The sequence below is a fragment of the Hyperolius riggenbachi genome, chromosome 4 (assembly GCF_040937935.1).
Source record: "Hyperolius riggenbachi isolate aHypRig1 chromosome 4, aHypRig1.pri, whole genome shotgun sequence".
Taxonomy (NCBI): domain Eukaryota; kingdom Metazoa; phylum Chordata; class Amphibia; order Anura; family Hyperoliidae; genus Hyperolius; species Hyperolius riggenbachi.
This window is the reverse complement of record NC_090649.1, coordinates 471,924,436-471,945,136: the sequence shown is the minus strand read 5'-3', so window position 1 is coordinate 471,945,136 and position 20,701 is coordinate 471,924,436. Positions and strand designations below refer to the sequence as shown.

The following is a 20,701-nucleotide window of genomic DNA, read 5'->3' as shown; positions in this document are numbered from 1 at the left end:
TACCTTTACAGCAAACAGATTGTGAACCGATTTCAGCCTGAAACCGTTCACAATCTGTTGTGGTGGTGCTGCTGCTGCTTTCCCCCAGCCCGCCCGCATACATTACCTGCTCCGCCGGCGCGACTCCAGTCTCCCGGTCACCGCTGCTCTGTCTCCGCTCTGGTCTCCAGGTGCGGCATGCCTCACTTCTTCTAGCCCGGCAGGAAGTTTAAACAGTAGAGGGCGCTCTACTGTTTAAACTTCCTGCCGGGCTAGAAGAAGTGAGGCATGCCGGACCTGGAGACCAGAGCGCAGACAGAGCAGCGGTGACCGGGAGACTGGAGTCGCGCCGGCGGAGAAGGTAATGTATGCGGGCTCTATTGTGTCGGTCGTCGGGCACTCGAACGCCACTAGCGATGCGCTCTTTACCCACGGGCGATCGACGGTTATTTTCCGCACGGCGCGATCGACGGGATCGGACGAAATGGATCGAAATTCGGCGTGTAGCGTGAACGATTGGCAGCAGATTCGATCCCAGTGATCGAATCTGCTGTCGAAACGGGCCAGTTTATGGCCAGCTTAAGATATCAATTATATACTCGGGAACATCTTCGAGGCTTCATTTCCTGGGTATCATTAGAATTCAGTTACAAAATGTACGAGGAAACACAAGTGCTCCAGCAGGAATCTGTTGTCACGTAATCACACCAGAACATGTGATTGCACCCTGCAGCTAGTAAATGGTTTGTGGACAAGGCTCAAGTGCCAAGAAAGGAAACACCATCAAAGTGACCCCCTTTTAAGTCCAGGTTGATTTTTTTGTATGCAATTAATAGGCAACAAGCACAATTTTTGCATTATTTATTCTTTATTACCTGGCTGGCTAGGGTTGCAAAACTGCCTTCTGGTGCAGCTGTCAGATGCACCAACTACACCCTGAATTTTAAACTATGAAACACAGCAGAGCTAATGACCCTTTGAACTTCTCTGCAGTAAAATCTTATCTGAAGTTGTCTTTCACTGCTTCTTTGATGTATAACTGCTTCCGAAAATAGGAAATTTTCTGACCCAAGTCAGAGAGCTCAGAGAAGCTCTTTTGCATAGATAACAACTGATGTTTCTTAACTCTTCCTGTACTGGAAACAATATGAGACTCATATCTTTGCTATTGGCGTTCTATTTCTTAGCTGTACTACACATACAATTCACTCATAAGTTTATTTTCACTTCAGATTCCCTTTAAGGTGCCCCCCCCCCCCCCCCCCCTACCCATAGGTACAATTTTCAGTGAAGAATCACCTAATCAGAAATTATGTCACAAGACTATTATTTCACCATAAACAAACCAATCAATTATATTAACAGTTTTTCTGATGGACTAAATTGTCGCTAAACGATTAGCATTAAGCTGGCCACTAACAGCCCAATTTGCAGCAAAGTATCGCCCCAGCGATCAGATAAATGCAATCTGAAATTAAATGTCACAATAATATATCGACATAAGACATAATATTATTTATATTAGACATAAAATGCAATAAGATTGTACATTGATTATTTCACCATCAACAAACCGATCTGTACCTCCTGTCCATCACAATCGATTATAATAAAAAACAAAAACGTTTTTCTGAAAGACTAAATTGTCGTAGAATGTCACCTTTAAAATCTTGAAAATGGACCAATCAAATTTTACCTCAGCAGGATTTGACTGGTTCAATTTCAAGATGCATAAATTTGCGTTCAATTTGCATAACGCTGCATCAATTCAAAACTATTTGCATTTCACTGACTATCCCTAGTGGGCGGCTTTGAAAATGTCTATAGCAGTAGCTGAGGGTGATATCTGTACGTACTCGAGAATGCTGGGTGTCGGAGCTCCACAGATAGGGGCAGGCTCCTGCGCAGAAGTTGGCATTGTATCCTTTGGGTTCGTGAATCCACTTCCAGCCGAGATCCCTCTTGAAGTCGATGTACAATTGGCGAAGGCAGCAATTGTCCTGGACGTTCCTGTCAAACACAATGATTACTGTTAGGTGTTTGGAAAGGCATGGATGACAGTATGGACCAGTGTTCACATATTATTGATCTCACTGCTGCAGCCATTTATGTAGTGGTTGGATACAGAAGTGTTCTCCCCAGACTCTTTTAGCCGGGTGCTCCACCCGGCTAGTTTTGGTGACCACCCGGCTGTCATGGGCTCACCTCCTCCTATGCTGTAAGCAGAGTTTCTCACAGAAGCACATCTTGCCCCACCCGACTACTTTTTCATGCCACCCGGCTGGAAAACATTTCTGGGGAGAACACTGTACAGTACTAATTAAAGGATCACTATCGCAAAAAAATAAATAAAAAAATGGACATACATGAAAACACATAAATAAAAAGTACAACCCCAAGCCCCCCACCCCCGAGTTAAATTAGCTATAAATGACTTTTCTCATATGCCACTGTCATCAGGCCCGTTTCTACAGGCGTGCGGACAGTGCCACAGCACGGGGCGCAGTGCAGCACTGAGGAGAAGGGGGCGCAGGCAGAAGGACGGGACTGACAGAGAGAGGGTGACGCTAGTTGAAGAGGTAGAAGAAGCAGCTCTGCGATCACCTCTCTGTCTCCACTGACTCCTCCTGGGCTTCCTGTTGCCATGGCTGCCAGCAACAAGTAATCACCACGTGGTGACAATGACTTCCTGCAGCGGCATTGCAGCAGCCATCAGGGCACTGAAGCAGTCAGCTTGCTGCTGATGTGTTCCTGGCTGAGTGTGGGGGACTGGGGAGGAGAAGGAACTGACAGGCAGCTGAGGGCTGAGGCTCTGCTGGGGTCCCAGGCCATTATGACAACAAGTAGCTGTCCCGATCTGGGACACTTAGGAGAGGTTTCCTGGCCGCCATAAGCCCCGCCCCCAATCGCGGAAGCCCCGCCCCCACATGGGACATGGATGATAGGGTGGCCGGCGAATGTGAGCCCTGCCATCCACATGCAGGAAAGGCCATCTGTAGCCCCTGGAAGCTGATTTAGGAGCAGTGCCTGGAAGGTGGAAGTGTACCTGTCCTGGAGGAAGCTTCATATCATCTCCAGAGGAAACCCCGCTCCCCTGGGGAGAGGTCACCCCAGCTTACTGTACACTAAGGAGTGCTCGTCTGACAGGAGGAAGACCAGCCTGGAGGAAGCCTTGCCCCCTTAGGACAGTAGAGGAATGGACACCTGCAATCAGAATAGTAAGTATAAATCTACCTGCCCCCACTGTCTTCAACTACCTTTCCCCTCACCTCGCTAGCTCCGGTGACCTTCTTGCTCCACCCAGTAGCCCCAGTGACCTTTGTCCTGCCCCCACTAGCCCCAGTGACCTCCTCCCTCCCCCCACTAGCTCCAGTGACCTCCTCCCTCTTCCCCTTAAGCTCCAGTGGCCTCCTGCCCCCTCCAGTAGCCCCAGTGACCTTCTGCCCCCCTACCCCCCCCCCCCCCCTGCTGCAGTGTTCTTCTCCCTCCCCCTGCTAGCCCAAGTGAACTTCTTCCTGCCCCTGCTAGCCCCAGTGACCTCATCCCTCCCCCCATTAGCTCCAGTGGCTTTTTGCCTACCCCCAGTGACCTCCTCTCCCCCCCCCCCCTTCCCCAGTAGCTCCAGTGATCTCCTCTCTCCCCCACTATCTCCAGTGACCATCTGCTTCCCCCCTCTATCCCCAGTGACCTTCTCCCTCCTCCCACTAGCCCCAGTGACCTCCCCCCCCTCCCCCAGTAGCCTCAGTGACCTTCTGCCACCTCCCAATAGCCCCATTGACCTCTTCCCTCCCCATCTAATCCCAGTGACCTTCTCCCTCCCCCCACTAGCTCCAGTGACCTCTCCCCACACTAGCTCAAGTGACCTTCTGTGTCCCCCACTATCCTAAGTGACCTTCTCCCTCCCTCCCCACACTAGCTCCAGTGACTTTCGTCCTCCCCCCCACTAGCTTCATTGACCTCTGACGCTTTTCCTCCCGTTGTGGCCACTCTCAGTGGGAAGAGGGGGGACGCTCCTCTTTGCTCTGGTCTGAGTAGTACTCTAATGATAATGCCTAGTACACACCATGCAATTTCCTGTCAGATTGACAATTGAATCAATAAAAAATTGATCAGAACAATGATCAGAAATCAGATCGGACCTGTTAGAAATTATTGATTCAACAGTCAATCTGACGAGAAATTGCATGGTGTGTACCAGGCATTATCTGCTGTATAATCTTCTGTGTATGATCTATGGCTTTGAAGCTGGAAGTGAGTTAAGGTGGCTATACACTGGTCGATTTGCCATCAGATCGACCAACAGATAGATCCCTCTCTGATCGAATCTGATCAGAGAGGGATCGTATGGCTGCCTTTACTGTAAACAGATTGTGAATCGATTTCAGCACGAAACCGATAACAATCTGTGGAGCTGACGCTGCCCCCCCATACATAACCTGATCCGGCCAGCGCTAGTCCCCTGATCTCCGCTGTCTTCTCCGCGCTCGGCTCCAGCTTCACTGTACTTCCTGTCCGGGGGTAGTTTAAACAGTAGAGGGCGCTTTACTGTTTAAACTTCCTGCCGGGACAGGAAGAAGTGAAGCTGCAGCCCTGGAGCCCAGAGCGGAGAAGGAGCACGCGCCGGTGGAGCAGGTAATGTATTGCCGCTACCATTGGTCGTCGGACATTCGAACTCTGCTATCGACGCACTCCCGACCCGCCGGTGATCAAACGAAATCTTCCGCACGGACAGATCGACGGCAACGATTGGTTTTGAATGGAAATCGATCGTTTGGTCAGCATTTGTGCAACGATTTCACAGTCGATTCGATCACAGTGATCGAATCGGCTGTATATTGGCGGGAAAAATTGGTAAGTGTATGGGCCCCTTTAGTTTAGTTCCTGCTATGTGATCTCCTGTGTTGGCTTAGTAGGTGCTATCTTTATTTCTGAACTCTACCTCTGTTTTGGCTGCCCCCTCCCCCCCCCAGTTGAAAATTGTAAAGGCCCATACCCAATACGCATTTTTTTACGGCAATTTTCACGACAACCATCAATTATTTATTTTTTTTGCGACGAGCATTTCCGCCGGCTTGAGATGTGGGTACAGGTGCGTGATTAACACAAATTACATTTGGTGATAGCGACCACAACGGATTGGATATTTAAGGTGCCCTACGACTCTCACATAAAGTACCATGACTGTTGGGGGGGGGGGGGCGTATTTTTTGACACTCGCCCTGGGTGAAATTTATCCTAGAAACTTCACTGACTGTCATTTACAGTAGGTAGTAGGAATCTGACAGAAATGACTAGTCCATCTCTTCATGGGGGATTCTAAGGGTTTTCTTTATTTTAAAAAAAAATCGCTTAGCGAACGGCACTTGCTGATCTTCTAGCCAAGACATTGCAGCCCGATCGACCTTCCGATTCAATTATTTTATTGAATCAGACAGGGCCGGGCCGAGGCATAGGCTGGAGAGGCTCCAGCCTTAGGGAGCAGTGTAGGAGGGGGCGCAGAATTAATTCAGCTGTCATTCCTAATTGTGTTTGAAGCAGAAAGAAATAATAAAAGGGGATACATGGCAGTGACTGCAAGCCAGATAACTAGATATTAAAGTGTTGGGGAGGTTGTGGGCCCTGTGGCCCTCTTTGTCTAATAGCAATCAGTGTGTGACGGCTGGGGTGGGAGGGATGGAGGGGCGCACTTTGCTGTCTCAGCCTTGGGTGCTGGAGGACCTTGTCCCGGCTCTGGAATCAGAAGAAAATAGGTGCCATAGTTCCTCTCACAGTCTCCTCGTTCCAGCGCGGTTACCTCATTCCAATCTGCTTCCAGGGGAGGCTTCAGAAGTCTTCGGAAGCCCTAGTGCTACCACAGATGGGAGGCGCATGCGTGAGCATGAGAGAAAGCACACTCGTGCAGGCGCAGTACGAAGCCGTCCATCTTCGGGAGCGCTCGGGCTCCTGAAGACTTCTGAAGCCTCCCGTGGCGGCACAGAGCAGTATTCCACCGACCACTCGAATAATGCTGAAAGGGGGTGACAGCGCTGGAATGAGGGGACCAGGAAAGGAACAGAAAGGCTCTGCAGTGTTCCCCAACCCTGTCCTCAAGGTCCACCAACAGTGCATGTTTTGTGGAAATCCACAGGAGCAGGTTAATCAGCTCTGCTGCAACACTAATTATTCCACATGTTATATTCTGCAAAACATGTACTGTTGGGGATGTTGGGTTGGGGAACTCTGCTCTATAGGACCAGAGGCTTCCCTCTCCATAGGCAAATATTTTTTTTTCTTTTAGTTCTCTAGACATTCACTTTAACTATTCCTGCCGCCCGGACGTCTGGGCGGCTGCTCTGCTGCGGTGCCGCACTTCGGCGCGCGCACCCCCGTGCTCTCCCCTGGTAGCCCTGCGATCAGTGAACGGGAACATGGTTCCAGATTACCGATCAGTGTCCCCAGCAGAAAAACCGAAGCACTCTTACAAGAGGCTTCAGTCTTTCTGCACGCAAAAATTTCCGCATTCCCCTTGTGCTTCCGGTTAGCGAGAAGCACAAGGAGGGGAAAAAAAAATTCAAGGTGGCCATCTTGTGGCCAAATAGTAAAACTACATCTACATATTTTTTACATTACATTTTACACATATAATAACATTAAAAATTAACTATTTCCCACAGCAAAATATTACCCAAATAAAATGTTTCATTGAAAAAAAAAATTACAATTAAAAAAAAAAAAAAAAAGACATAAATAGTTACCTAAGGGTTTGAACTTTTTAAATATGCATTTGACGGGGGTATACTACGAACATTTTTTAAATTATAAGCTTGTACATAGTGATGGACGCAAAACGGAAAAAATGCACCTTTATTTCCAAATAAAATTTTGGCGCCATACATTGTGATAGGGACAAAATTTAAATGGTGTCATAACCGAGACAAACGGGCAAATAAAATACAAAGGTTTTAATTATTTTAAAGCTATAATGGCTGAAAACTGAGAAATAATGATTTTTTTCTTATTAATCCTGTTAAAATGCATTTATAAAAAAATAATTCTTAGTAAAATGTACCACTCAAAGAAAGCCTAATTAGTGGAGGAAAAAACAAGATATAGATCAATAAATTGTGATAAGTAGTGATAAAGTTATTAGCGAATGAATGGGAGGTGAAAATTGCTCTCATGCATAAGGTGAAAAATCCCCGCGGGCTGAAATGGTTAAAGTACTGAAAAAGCAATACTGATGATTTCAGATACAGACGATATAATTATGCTGATCTGGCTATTTGCTTTAGTTTTTCTTTGCTTGGCCCAGAAGATCTGTGACAAAAATGTTTTCTAGACACATACCTGAAACAATAGGCGGCGTCTAGCGCCCGTTTCTTCCGTCGGTTCGGCTGCTGCGATTCCTGCCGGTAGGATGGCAGCAGCATGAGCAATAGATGGGGAGACTGGCTGTTTATCTTTTTATGCCCAGGCTTCACATTTTTGTGGTCGATGATGGGGTGTAAAAAGGGGTCATCAATACCTTTTGAGAAAGATATTCAGAAAAAAGAGTGACGTCAGTCAATATGCAACACAAGCACTATCCCCCTGCATAATCTGTAAAGCTTACCGAGAGCCCAACGCCAGAAAACAACCAAAATTAAGCATTAGGGTGCAGTGGTCTAACAATAGTCCCTGCAACCCCTGCAACCGCTGGGGGGCCCGGGGATGTGGGGGCCACGCCTCCTCCTCACGCAGAGTAGCAGAGGAAGTGATGTTTACCTGCTCCAGCACTGTGGGTCTCCTCCATGCATCCCAGCCGCCCACTTTCTGCTGCCATTCACTGGCTCCCGATCACATGACCGATGCAAATCATGTGATCGGCAGCAGTGGAGCAGATAAATATTACTCTGGCCCCTGCGCTATTCTGCATGTGTGTCGGGGCAAGGTGCATATGGAGGGAGGGGGGGGGAGGGCGTGTCGATCAGGTAGGGTGGGCAGAAATTTGGATTCCAGGGGGCCCCATGACAATTTTGCATGGGGGCCTCATGGGCTGTTACGCCCCTGGTAGGGTGTCCATATATTACTTGATTTTCAGCAAAATCCTGCTAGATTCGATCAATATGATCGAATTGGCCAGCCGATTGATTGTTTCATTCAACTTGCAGCCAAAATTGGTCAAAAGGATCGATTGGGCAAGCTGGAAAAACTTGGTTGCAAGGGCTTGAATGGGTGTGTAGCAGTAACAGGGTTCAATATCCCAATGACCGACAGACCCCCTGGCCGGTCTCCCCCCCCCCCCCCCCAAAGTGTATGCCTCCCCCTCTGTGGCCATGTTGAGTGTTGCAGGCCCACCTGTTACACCGACCTCAATCTGCGCCTCGTCCGGTGTGCGAGCACCTGATCCATGTGACGCCGGCACATGTAGTGATGTCACTAAATGCGCAAGTATCATGTGACTCTGGCGCTCACAGTGACCATTGCAAAAGTCGCCGGACACCAGAGGAGGCGAAAATACACGTCTTAATGAAAGGTGAGCCTTCAAACTCAAGGGGGGGGGGGGGGGGAGAATCAATTCTGTTCCATTTTGCTAAATCAACGGAAATTGGACATTATCTGGTCTAATTTACGCGATTGGTCAAAATGGAAAATATCAGTCAATGGTAAAGGAATCGGCTGCTGTTCCCATGATTCCGATTGACACAGAATCAGTTTTTGGTTTCAGAGCATGGAGGCACAACATCATATAGTTTGATTAGTGAAAGATAATCACTTAGGATCTTGCTTGCAGTGTGTGGGCCACTAGTTGACCGACTTTCGATTGACCTCACTGCTGATCAGCCAATAAAGTCGATCTCTTAATCGCTCGATAGAAAATCAGTTGATGTATGAGCACCTGTAAGGTGCACTTTACCTGCAAATCTGGTCTCCAATTCTTCGCTCTTGTTCGGGATGATGTAGTTGGTTGACGGTACAAAGGTGCAACAAGGACAATGTAAACTTATTTTAAATCCAAGATTTCTATCTGCAAAAGAGATAATGGCAGCAATTAATGCCTGTATAGCAAGATGGGGGACAGATAATGTGAGAGATAGAGAGGGAGAGAAAGAGAGAAGAGATACGGGGAGGGGGAGAGAGAGGTGGAGACTGGAGAGAGGTGGAGACTGGAGAAAGAGAGAAAGAGCAGAAGACAAATGGGGAAATTATACGATAGATAGACTAAAAGTAGACATACACCATAGATTTTCTTAGCTTGTATCTTCACCATTCCAGCGCTGGGACCCCCTGAAGCCCCATCGAAAAGCCACACTGTGAAGGCACACGGAGCTGAACAGGAAACCACCTTGTTTGCATACGGGCTGTGAACTTCTGAGGGTCCCAGCACTGGATCGGTAGCCGGGAGCAGGATGTGGGAAGCAGGAGGGTAGCTACAAATCATGGGGACCCCAAGAAAAAACTTTGATGGGGCCTTCCTTTGCCTCTTATTGGTGACCCTCACAGTCTGAGTGCCCATCTCACAAGGCTCATAAAACAAGTGAGACCATCAGGAACTTCACACCCATAACGTGTAGCCACAAAAACACCTGATCTGGAGTATCAGGTTAGTAGTTGCCCCCCCCCCCACATCTGGGTGCTCCTGCAGTTGCAGGGGCTGCTACCCCCTAGTTACACCCCTGGTGGGAAGCCTTGGGAAGATACAGAGGCTTCCCTATACTAAGGTAAGTATCTAGATATGAGAGCTGTGGATCTCATAGGTTAACCTCCGGACTAAAAATCTACTCAGCAGAACTGAAAAGGCTTGGTGTTTCTTTAACAGTTTCACAGCAACATAACTTTGTTTTTCTTACCAAAGCATCATTTTTAGCTGCATTTTATCTAAGCTCCACCCATCAAAGTAAAAAAGTTTTTTTCCCTGATACTGTGTAGAGCATGATGGGATTTTCTATGTTGTTATTCACGTTGCCTAGCAAATGGGAGAGGTGCTCAGGACACAGGACAGTTGGAACTGTGTCTCATGCACCCTGTCACCTCCTTTCAACCAAAAAGATGGCTGCCCTCATGAAATCAAACATTTGCCTGTTCTTTTAAAACAGGGTGGGTAAGAGATTATATTACCTATCTATTTTAATTAACATAACTAATGTAACTTAATGACAGTATGTTTGTTTAGGCTGGAGTTCCTCTTTAACATTTACTTTCATAACCAACCACATTTTTAAGCCTCCTGACATGTCCTACACACCATGCATCCCCCCCCCCCCCCTTTCCAACCATTGCTAGTGTTGTTTGCTCTTCCACCTATCCTCCAGCCCCAAGTGTCTGCCTGCCCTTTCGTTTCACTAGCTTGGACCTGCCCATGCCCGTTGGGCACTCATTTGCTAGTTTAAGCACATGTGCAGCATACTGGAAAAAAAGTCAGATGCTCACCTATGGAGTGGGAGGGCTCTGGATCTCATGAGTGATGGTCATGTGTAGGAGAAATCCTGGAGAAGCATGTGATCAGTTTGGTCAGGTGATAGATAAGCAAGCCTGATTTGCTAGTCATCATCATTCGCAAAAGTAGGATGTGATGACAGCAAATCAGAGCTTTGCAAATCTATCAGCTGATCAAACAAATCACATGCTTCTCCATGAGTTCTCCTAGACATGGTCATCACTAGATCTCATAGAGCCTTCCTGGTCCTCTCCTGGTGTTTTCTGTTCCCCATTTAAATTTGCCACTACTGGGAGTCCTTGGAAGGCTTTAGAAGTCCTTCTGAAGATAGATAGGGGTGGGTGAGGCGCTATACGTGCTGCTAAACAGCTGCTGTTTATCCCCATCCTATTGCCTGATGAAGCAGGCTTTGTCCTGCGAAACGCGTTGCATCCATTGGGGTACCAATAAAGCATTTATTTTGTATATGACAGACAGTTGTCTGGTTTGCTTTTGGAGGTAAGTCCACCACTTCCTCCCAGCATATTTTAAACTTTTAAGGTGGCCATACACTGGTCGATTTGCTATCAGATTCGACCAAAAGATAGATCCCTCTCTGATCGAATCTGATCAGAGAGGGATCATATGGCCACCTTACTGCAAAAAGATTGTGAATCGATTTCAGCCTGAAATCGATCACAATCTGTGGAGCTGCCATCCTACCCCCCCTTCCTGGCATACATTACCTGTTCCGGCCGGCGCGAGTCCCCTGATCCACCGCTGTCTTCTTCTCCGCATCGGCTCCCGGCTGGCATCTTCTCCCATCACCTTCTGCATCACACATCCGGCATCCGCTTATAACTTTCTGTCACTCCAGTGACAGCGGAAGTACAAATAGAATAGAGCGCCCTCTATTTGTACTTCCGCTGTCACTGCAGTGACACAGGAAGTTATGCCGGATGCCGTGATACGGAAAAGATGCCAGCCGGGAGCCGGGAGGTGACAGCGGTGACAGCAGGGACTTGCGCCGAGGGAGCAGGTAATGTATCTCCGCTGTATTGCGTCGGGCATTCGAACGCCGCTATCAACGCACTCCCGACCCGCCGGCGATCGAGAAAAATCTTCCGCACTAATGGATCGATGGGAGTCGATGGGAACGATGGATTTCGGACGGAAATCCATTGTTCCGTCAGCGGTGTGCGCAGCGATTTCACGGCCGTTTCGATCACTGTGATCGAAACGCCCGTATTTCGGCGGGAAAATCGTTAGGTGTATGGGCCCCTTTAGTGTTTGTTTTTATCCTGCTGGCGCTTGTTCACTGACGAGTTTACAGCGTCCATCCTTGGGGGAAGGGGGACCCACCCCTACCTTTCTTCTATCTACAGAGAGCGACATCTTAATCCTGAGTGAGGACAGGTCTAATCTCCTCACCTGCCCTTACAGTGGTTGCCTCAGCGGTAACCCTTGTTTGTGAGTATAACTTCCTCACATTACATTGTTCCATATTACCTTCCGCATACTACACTATATTGGGCTCTCGGCGTCTCTCCTTTTTATATTCTGAAGATAGAGGACTCAGTACTGTGCATGAGTGAGTGCTCACTCATATGGAGCCGCCCATTTTCGGAAGCACTCATGGACACAAGACACAAGACATAGAAGAACTCCAATGGGGGTGGGCGCTGGGGGAGGGGTAGTGGTGGACCTAGGACATGGATAGGGGATCGGGAAGGAACTATGGGATCCAGATCCTTCCCTCCCTATAGGTGAGTATCTGACTCCAGTTTTTATCAAAGAAAATTTCCATACCTTTATGTCGCAGCCATTCCCTGATGGCCTCCGTGACGTCAAACGACAGCCACTCTCCCTCCGCTCTCGTCTTCACCACTTTGCTGTCTATATAGCGCTGCATCGGCGACGTTAAGTCTTTGGTTTTAAGAATCTGTAGCGACAGAGACAGGACCAGCATGAACACCAAATAAAGGAGAACATAAAATCAACAAAAAATATATCAAAACTCAGATCAAGGCTATCATGTTAAAGTGGATCCAAGATAAACTTTTACTCATTGCATATTTGTGTTCCTTTCCTATTGTTTATTGGGCATTCCTCAAGCCAAATACTTTTTTGTTTTGTTTTAATACTCTAATTCCTATAAACTAAACAAGCCTCGCCCACAGCTTTTCAGAGTACCTTGGCATTTTCATTAGCAAGTAGCAAGGGCTTATGGGAGCTCAGTCTGTACAGGAGGAGAGGAGGTGTTACTAGCCAGAGATTTCAGAAGCAGAGGGGAGTGGGAGGAGGAGGAGGAGGGGGAATTAGGCTTTCACAGGCTGAGTGCTGGAGATGCAGATCAGTTTGTGTAATGTTTACAAACAACATGGCTGCTGTTGTATCATAGGAAGAAATAATTATATTCTGTTGAAGCTGTTTTCAGCTAGATTTGCAAAGTGTAAACTATCTAAACTTTAGATAAGCTATATAGACAATTTACTTTATTATTATTATTATTTTTTATTTATATAGCGCTAGCATCTTCCGCAGCGCTGTACATAATACAAATAAATAATGGGGAACAAATATACATAAGAAATACAAGACACTGTACAGTCATGACATTGAATAGAATAAATACAGATACATACATAGTTGATATGTAGTTGGTACATGTACATATGTTAAAATAACAGCAATATGAGAAACACTAGGAGGAGGTCCCTGCCCTTGCAGGCTTACAATCTAGAGGGTAGTGGGGAGGAAACAAAAGGGAAGGAAACACAAGGATTAGTGGGTGAGCCAGTGTGCCTTCAGTGCTGCCTATAGCAAATTATAGGCTTGTCTGAACAGGTGTGTTTTCAAAGTACGTTTGAAGGTTTCCAGACTCATGGCATGACGAACCGGCTGAGGGAGGGAGTTCCAAAAGAGAGGGACAGCCCGTGAGAAGTCTTGGATGCGAGAGTGAGAGGAGGTGACTAGGCTGGAGGACAAAAGGGTCTCCTGTGAGGAACGGAGGGTCCGGGCGGGGAGGTCTCTGGAGATTAAAGAGGAAATGTATGGAGGCGATAGCTTGTGTAGAGCTTTGTATGCAAGTGTGAGAAGTTTAAACTGGATCCTTTGGGCAACTGGTAGCCAATGGAGGGATTGGCAGAGAGTGGCTGCCTCAGAGGATCTAGAAGAGAGGTGGATGAGACGGGCCGCAGAGTTTAGTAGGGATTGGAGAGGTGCCAGTCTGCTTTTTGGTAGACCACAGAGTAGGGTGTTGCAGTAGTCAAGACGGGATATGATTAGGGCATGCACAAGCATTTTAGTTGCTTCTTGTGAAAGGAAGGGACGGATTCTGGAAATGTTTTTGAGATGGAAGTAGCAGGAGGTAGTTAAAGTGTTAATATGTGGTTTAAAGGAGAGCTCAGAGTCCAGAGTTACCCCTAGGCAACAAGCTTTGGGGGTTGATGCTATTGGGGTGTTATCTACATTGATTGTGACAATGGGAGGTGGAACAGAGAGCGAAGATGGAAATATCACAATCTCCGTTTTGCTCATATTGAGTTTAAGGAAGCGGGATGACATAAATGTAGATACAGCGGATAGACATTCGGGGATTTTTGATAGTAGTGTGGAGAGGTCTGGGGCAGAACAATAAATTTGGGTGTCATCAGCATAGAGGTGATATTGAAACCCAAAAGAGCTTATTATCTGTCCCAGGCCAAGGGTGTAAATGGAAAAGAGGAGGGGTCCAAGGACGGACCCTTGTGGTACTCCCACAGACAATGGGCGTGGAGAGGAGTTGGTATTGGCATAGGAGACCATGAAAGAACGTCCAGACAGGTAAGAGTTGAGCCAGGAGTGTGCTAGGCCCTTGATTCCCAGTGTTGAGAGGGTCTGGAGAAGTAGGGTATGATCAACAGTGTCGAAGGCAGAGGACAGATCTAGGAGTATTAGTACCAAAAATCTGCCTTTGGCTTTAGCAGCTAGGAGGTCATTGGCAACCTTAGTGAGAACGGTTTCCGTAGAGTGTTGAGGGCGGAAGCCAGACTGGAAGGGGTCCAACAGGGAATTAGCAGAGAGAAAGTTAGACAACTCTGAGTAAATGTGGCGTTCCAGCAGTTTGGAGGCAAAGGGAAGGAGAGAGACTGGGCGGTAATTAGAAAGGGCAGTAGAGTCTAAAGAGGGTTTTTTGATTAGTGGTGTTATGATAGCTTGTTTAAATGAAGAAGGGAAAGTGCCAGTTGAGATGGAAAGGTTAAACAGTGTTAAAGCAGGAATGAGGGGGGAGGAGAGCTGGGGGATAAGATGAGAGGGAATAGGATCTGAGGCGCATGTAGTAAGATGAGCTTTTGAGATTAGTGAAGAAAGACGCTGTTCAGTTAAGGCTGAGAAGATTGTTAGCGGGGAGGAGGTTTGAGTGGGTGAGTGGTTATGTGGAGAGGGATAGTTGATAGTAGGGGAGCTGCTGGGCAGAGAGGAAAAATGAAGAGGTGATTGGACCGGTGAAGAGGGTTGCTTTTGGAAGCTGTTCTGTAGTGTTTCAATTTTGCTCACAAAATATGCTGCAAAGTCTTCTGCAGACAAGCTTGTGGTTGTAGGGGGAGGCGGGGGGTGGAGAAGAGAGCGGAAGGTGTTGAAAAGTTGTTTAGGGTTATGGGATTGTGAAGAAATGAGTGTAGAGAAGTATGATTGCTTTGCAAGTGAGAGAGCGTCCCTGAGCTGCAGCAGCGTGTTTTTATAGTGGGCGAAGTCATCTGCATTGGAGCTTTTCCTCCACTGCCGTTCTGCTGCCCTGGACTGTCTTTTCAGTTGTTTGATGGGATCAGTCAGCCAGGGCTGTCTGTTGATGCGGCGGGGGCGGAAGTTGGTGAGAGGGGCGGCTGTGTTCATGACAGCGGTGACTGTGGTGGAGTAGCAGATGGATGCTGACTCGGGGTCAGTGTAGGACGACAGGGAGCCCAGGGGTTTTAGAGAGTCAGCTAGGGAGCAGAGGTTGAGGTTGCGATAATTCCTGCATAGGCGTGATGGCTGCACTACGGTAGCTGGAGGAGGCAGGAAGTTAGTTTCTCATTTCGGATCCACTGGAGGAGGCAGGGAGTTAGTTTCTCATTTCGGATCCACTTTAAGGTTGTTTTTTTTTGGATGATACAAAAAATTATTCGAACCTCTTCTGGGTTTCTCGGTTGTTTGTGCCCCATCTTTTAGAATCTCCCTCACTTCTTGTGGTGATATCAAAGAAATAAATTGGGTAAATATACCCAAGAGAGAGATAGCAAATTAACAAAAATAAACTTTTTTCTAGAGTGGGGAACAGAAGAAAATGCAATATTTTATTGTTTCTCTTAATTTCCTGTTTCCAAGACCGAGAAGGTTCACATCAAATACACTGGTAGTTGATGTATCCAGAGAGAGGCTCTTTGTAGATGAACCTGACAATCAGTATTTGAAAAAACAAAAACAGAAAAACCAGGAGCGCCAATATAGTGCAGTATTTAAAGAGACACTAAAGTGAAAAAAAATTATGATAATGATTTCTATGTGTGGTGCAGCTAAGAAATAATACATTAGGAGCAGATACACAAGTCTAATATTGCTTCCAGTACAGGAAGAGTTAAGAAACTCCAGTTATGTATGCAAAAGAGCCATTGAGCGCTATGACTTTCAAAATCGCAGAGAGCTCTGTCTTCTGAAGCTTGTTATCTCAACTGTCAGCCATTGTATTTTCTTTTTCTCTGCAGAGGACAGTTCAAAAGGTCATTGGCCTGCTCTGTAAAATCATTTAGCATGCTGAGCAGTGTGTAAACTGCAAATATTAGAGAATGATGCAATGTTATAAAAAACAATGATATAACTGAAAATAAAAATATGAGAATGTTTTCTTTGCTACTAAGGTTCTAGTAATTATCCGTACTACACAAGCAATTCATTATATCATAATTTTTTTTCACTTTACTGTCTCTAAAAAAATTGAGATAAGGAGCAATAATAATGCAAACCACAAGGGTGGGTTGCTAAAAGCAACCCCAATAGAAAGCCTGAGGAGAAATCTGTCTCCATGTGGGTATAGATCTGCGTTCTTCCCTACGCAACAAAGGGGAGGACCCCTAGCTAGGGGAAAGACAATACAAGTTAGTACTCACAAAGGTGGGTTGCAAAAAGAGCAACAATCAACTGTGCCTTAGGAGGATACCGCCTCTAAACGGGTACAGGTTGCCGCCTGTACTGGTCGCACTCTGCATAAAAGGACCTGGAACCGAGGGGTCCGGGAAGGACTACCCTCAAAGAGGGGCGTGGTAAGAACAACACACGGTGGAGAGACGCCCAAGAGTTATAAAAATTACGTTTTTAAAAACAACTTGAGGTGGCTTACCTCAGACAAGAAATCATTTACGGTACAGTAAGAAATTAATGTATTAAGCACAAGGCAACGCGTTTCATGAGATCTAACTAACTTCATCAGGCCAATCACTGTGCTGGGTGAAGATAAACATCTAGCATCGGGCGCCTCTCCATCGTGTGTTGCAACAGCATAATAACCATTAAAGAAAACAAATTTTTTGTTGCAGCTGATACACATCCTGCAACAAATCTGTAACTACTTCTTGCCTTCATGGAAGCAGACATAGTGTTAATATTCTATGGTTATCAATGAGCTGCTCTGGCATGGCAGCCAGCTGACAGCTGAAAGATCAAATTACACATGTGACTAGTCGCAGATGAGGGGGATTTAGACCGGCTAAACTATCTAAATTCATATAGGGTGCATTGCTCTACGTATCCCTTCTGTCCTGTTCAAGAATTAAGGTCCACTTTAACTGCTTCTTCAGGTCAATATAACAGTGTCTGTTAGAAGAAACATCTCCGGCTTTCTTTTCAGCCGCTATGCCCCAATCTACCACCACCCTCTTCACCCTATGTGGCGCGTCCCAGCTTGAACGGGAGGTAAAGAGCAACACCTGCCTGACTTCGGTTACACCCAGGCCTTGGAGGCGCAAGGTATAGCAGCTGAGGGCAAGAAAGCCAGAGTACCACCAGCAAACAAAACTATGCAGCTGGGTGATGGAGGAGGTTACACAGGTTGTCACAGGAGTAATGAACAAATGGAGCAAGATTGCCCAGAGCAACTGCAGCTCTGGGCTTCCGATACCGCCACAGATAAACAAGACACAATGGTTGCTCAGTGCGACTGCAGCACTGAGCATCTGATCTGAGTAATAAGACAGACAACAGACAGACAAACTGACTGTTCGCGAACAAGATACAATGGTTGCTCAGGGCGATCGTCGCCTGAGTCTCTGACTGAGTAACAAGACATATAACAGAGAGACAGACGGAATGCTTGCAAGTCTAATCGCTGCCCTAGTGATAGCAAGCATCCACACTGACTTGAACAAGACAGACAAGAAAGAGCGTAACTAACAGCAACCACAGCCTATAGTTGCGTACACAGGAAATAGGTCTACCAGGAACCGACAGACAGAAGGAATGTTTGCCTAGCAGTAGCAAACATCCACACTGATACAAAACAAGACAAACAGGTTGGAGTGTAACTAATGGCAACCGCTGCCTTAGTCACGTCCTCAGGAACAGAGCAAGCAGGATAACTACCAGTCACCAACGTGGTGAAGGCAGTCACCAGCTAGCAGGGTGGTAAGACTCCACTGCACCCCCGCAGGTGCAGTGACCGTCAAGGCAGGCAAGGTAATACAAAGCAAGGCAATACAAAATAACTTTACAGCATGGACCCATCGACAACTCAGGTAAGCTGAACGCTATGTCGGGTGAGGTCTGGAATGAGAGGCAGGCTTTTATGTGGACATCAGCCAATGGAAACAGACATGCAAATTCCCACACAGCTGAATGGTAATCATGCAATCCTGTGCTACACTGATTGAAAGCTGCAAGCGGTCTGGGAATGTAAGGAACTCTCATTACAAATGCATGCCAGATTATGCAACCACATGCACGTAAGAAATCCACAACTGTCTGACTGCAGTTCAACTGCAGCCAGCCTTAGGTAGATTTATGACAACATCCTGGGCTACTCTGAACTGCAGTGTGCTTGCAAACAGCAAAGACTCTCACAGCAAATGCAAACAAAACCAAGCAGCTAAATGCAGGCAGAAATATCAAAACTGCTTGGCTGCAGCTCCGCTGCAACTGGCAGGAAGGATCCTTACATCACAGACTTGAAACACCTGTATTAGCTAATACAGGCTATCCAAGTCAACGGTTTTTCTCTTAGCTGAGTTTATATTGTGAGCTCCTCTGAGGACAGTCAGTGACATGACTATGTATTGTGTAAAGTGCTGCTGAAGAGGTCAGTGCTATATAAATACATAATAATAATATGGTAGGACATTACACTATGGCTATGATAGAATTCGATTGTGAGCTCCTCTAAGGACAGTCAGTGACATGACTATGTATTCTGTAAAGTGCTGCAGAACCAGGGATAGTCAATAAGATGCTAATACTTCTGCTGCCGTTTATCGTTCCATTTCCAAGCTCCGTAAATTTCTGTGAAATTAGCATAAAATTTGTGCCAACTCAGAGTTCTTTACATCTCATAGTCCAATTCAGTCAGTACTAAATAAATACCTACAGTAATAATAATTGGGTGTACTAAAGATGTATATTTTGAGTTAATAAAACGTTGGTTGCTGAACGATATCCTTCATTCCTCTTTTTAGAAAAATAAAAGGCATTTAAAGTGGACCTGACCTCTTGCACAGGACAGAAGGAAAAACAGAGAAATGCACCCTGTGTGTATTTATAGAGTTTAGCCTGTCTAATTCCCCCTCATCTGTGACTACTTACCACTGTAATTTGCTCTCTCAGCTGTGTCAGCTGGCAGATTTATTGCAGAATTTGTATCAGCTGTAACACAGAAATGTTTTTCTGTAAAGGTTATTATGCTGTTGCTTATCTGTTAGAGCCAAGAGGAAGTTCTGAGTTCAGGTCTGCTTTACGCTACAAGGAAAATCAGAATGAAGATGCGATTCTACCCACCACAACCCAACAGGCCTACAGCCTTAATAAAAAATAGTGCTCTTAAAATGGAAAATCTTGTGGCTTGTGCAGAGTTTAGCCGCAGGACATCAACGAGTGTTTGAAAAGAACATAAAACAAGCAGAATGGGGAAGAATGCCTGAGCTTATTATCCGAGATGCTCAGTCCCCTCCATTCCTGGGGTGACCCATTCTGGAACAATTCTCTTTATTTACTATATGAAATTCACTGTAAATCCAAATGTGGACAGTATAATACATATGTTATGTAAGTAGAACACGTAGTTATCTACTTATATAGGTGTTGTTGTTTTTTTCTGGGATAGTATGGCTGTCCCTGCTGCTTTAACCCAAGTCTATGCAGCCCTTTCTGCTCTCTGTTAAAGAGAACCAGAGATGAAGAATAAATAGATTTTATACATACCTGGGCTTCCTCCAGCCCCATAAGCCTGGATCGCTCCCACGCCGCCATCCTCCGCTGCCTCTGTCCGCCGGTACTGGGTCCCGTAATTTTGGCCAGTCGATGCAAGCGCAGTGCGCTCTCTCCATACTGCGCAGGCGCATGCATAAAGAGCCGGAGGGAGCCCCTGCGCATGCATACAACTGGTCGCGTCCGGCGGAAGTGACGGGACCAGGTACTGATGATAGAGACAGCGGAGGATGGCGGCGTGGGAGTGATCCAGGCTTATGGGGCTGGAGGAAGCCCCAGGTATGTATAAACTCTTTTTTAATTTTTAAGGATCCCCTCGTCTCTGGTTCCCTTTAAAGTGGAGCTAAACTCAGGATTTCCTCTCTGCTCTAAATGATTAGCCACAGCATGATATCCTTAATGGGAAAAAAAAAACAATCTTCGTTACAATTTATGGGGTTTTTAAGTCTTACTAGGTTTCAATTTTGGAGAAGGTACTGAAAGGGTTAAGCCTCAGTGTTTACTGAGAGCTGCCTAGGTTTATCTGCCTAAACAAACACAGAGAAGTCAATGTCTTCAAAAACTATAGATGGGATAAAATGTTTTCAATGTGTGCTGTGCAAGAGTTCTGGTCCGCTTTGAAGGGCACTGGACAGCCCCTAGGCACAATAGGCACTGGGCGATCGTACATCTTCCCAGGGACAATTACGCTAACCAACCCCACCACATACATTACTAGAGCTGCTACAAAGACATAGCAATACCCAAGGCAGCAATAGCAGCTAAGAGAAGTGTTTGGAGTCACGTGACCGCCGCGTGGGACGCATCGTGGGAGGCGCCGGGGGACGGAGCAAAAAGACGTCAGTCAGGTAAGATTTGCCCCCCCCCCCCCCCCTGGCACAGCTTTACTGGGAGATATCCGGAAAGAACTATCCGGGTATC

At 46.5% G+C, this 20,701-nt stretch overlaps 1 protein-coding gene across 2 annotated transcripts in view; it reads right to left on the bottom strand.

The window, feature by feature from the left end:
* TGFB2 (transforming growth factor beta 2) overlaps window positions 1-20,701 on the bottom strand; it is a 207,939-nt gene that overhangs the window by 13,013 nt on the left and 174,225 nt on the right. For both annotated transcript variants that reach the window (XM_068232906.1, XM_068232907.1), the window contains exons 3-6: window positions 12,164-12,296; window positions 8,855-8,965; window positions 7,306-7,483; window positions 1,836-1,989 (exon numbers count right to left, since the gene is read on the bottom strand). In XM_068232906.1, coding sequence (XP_068089007.1) covers window positions 1,836-1,989; window positions 7,306-7,483; window positions 8,855-8,965; window positions 12,164-12,296 — 576 coding nt within the window. The remainder of the gene's footprint in view (window positions 1-1,835; window positions 1,990-7,305; window positions 7,484-8,854; window positions 8,966-12,163; window positions 12,297-20,701) is intronic.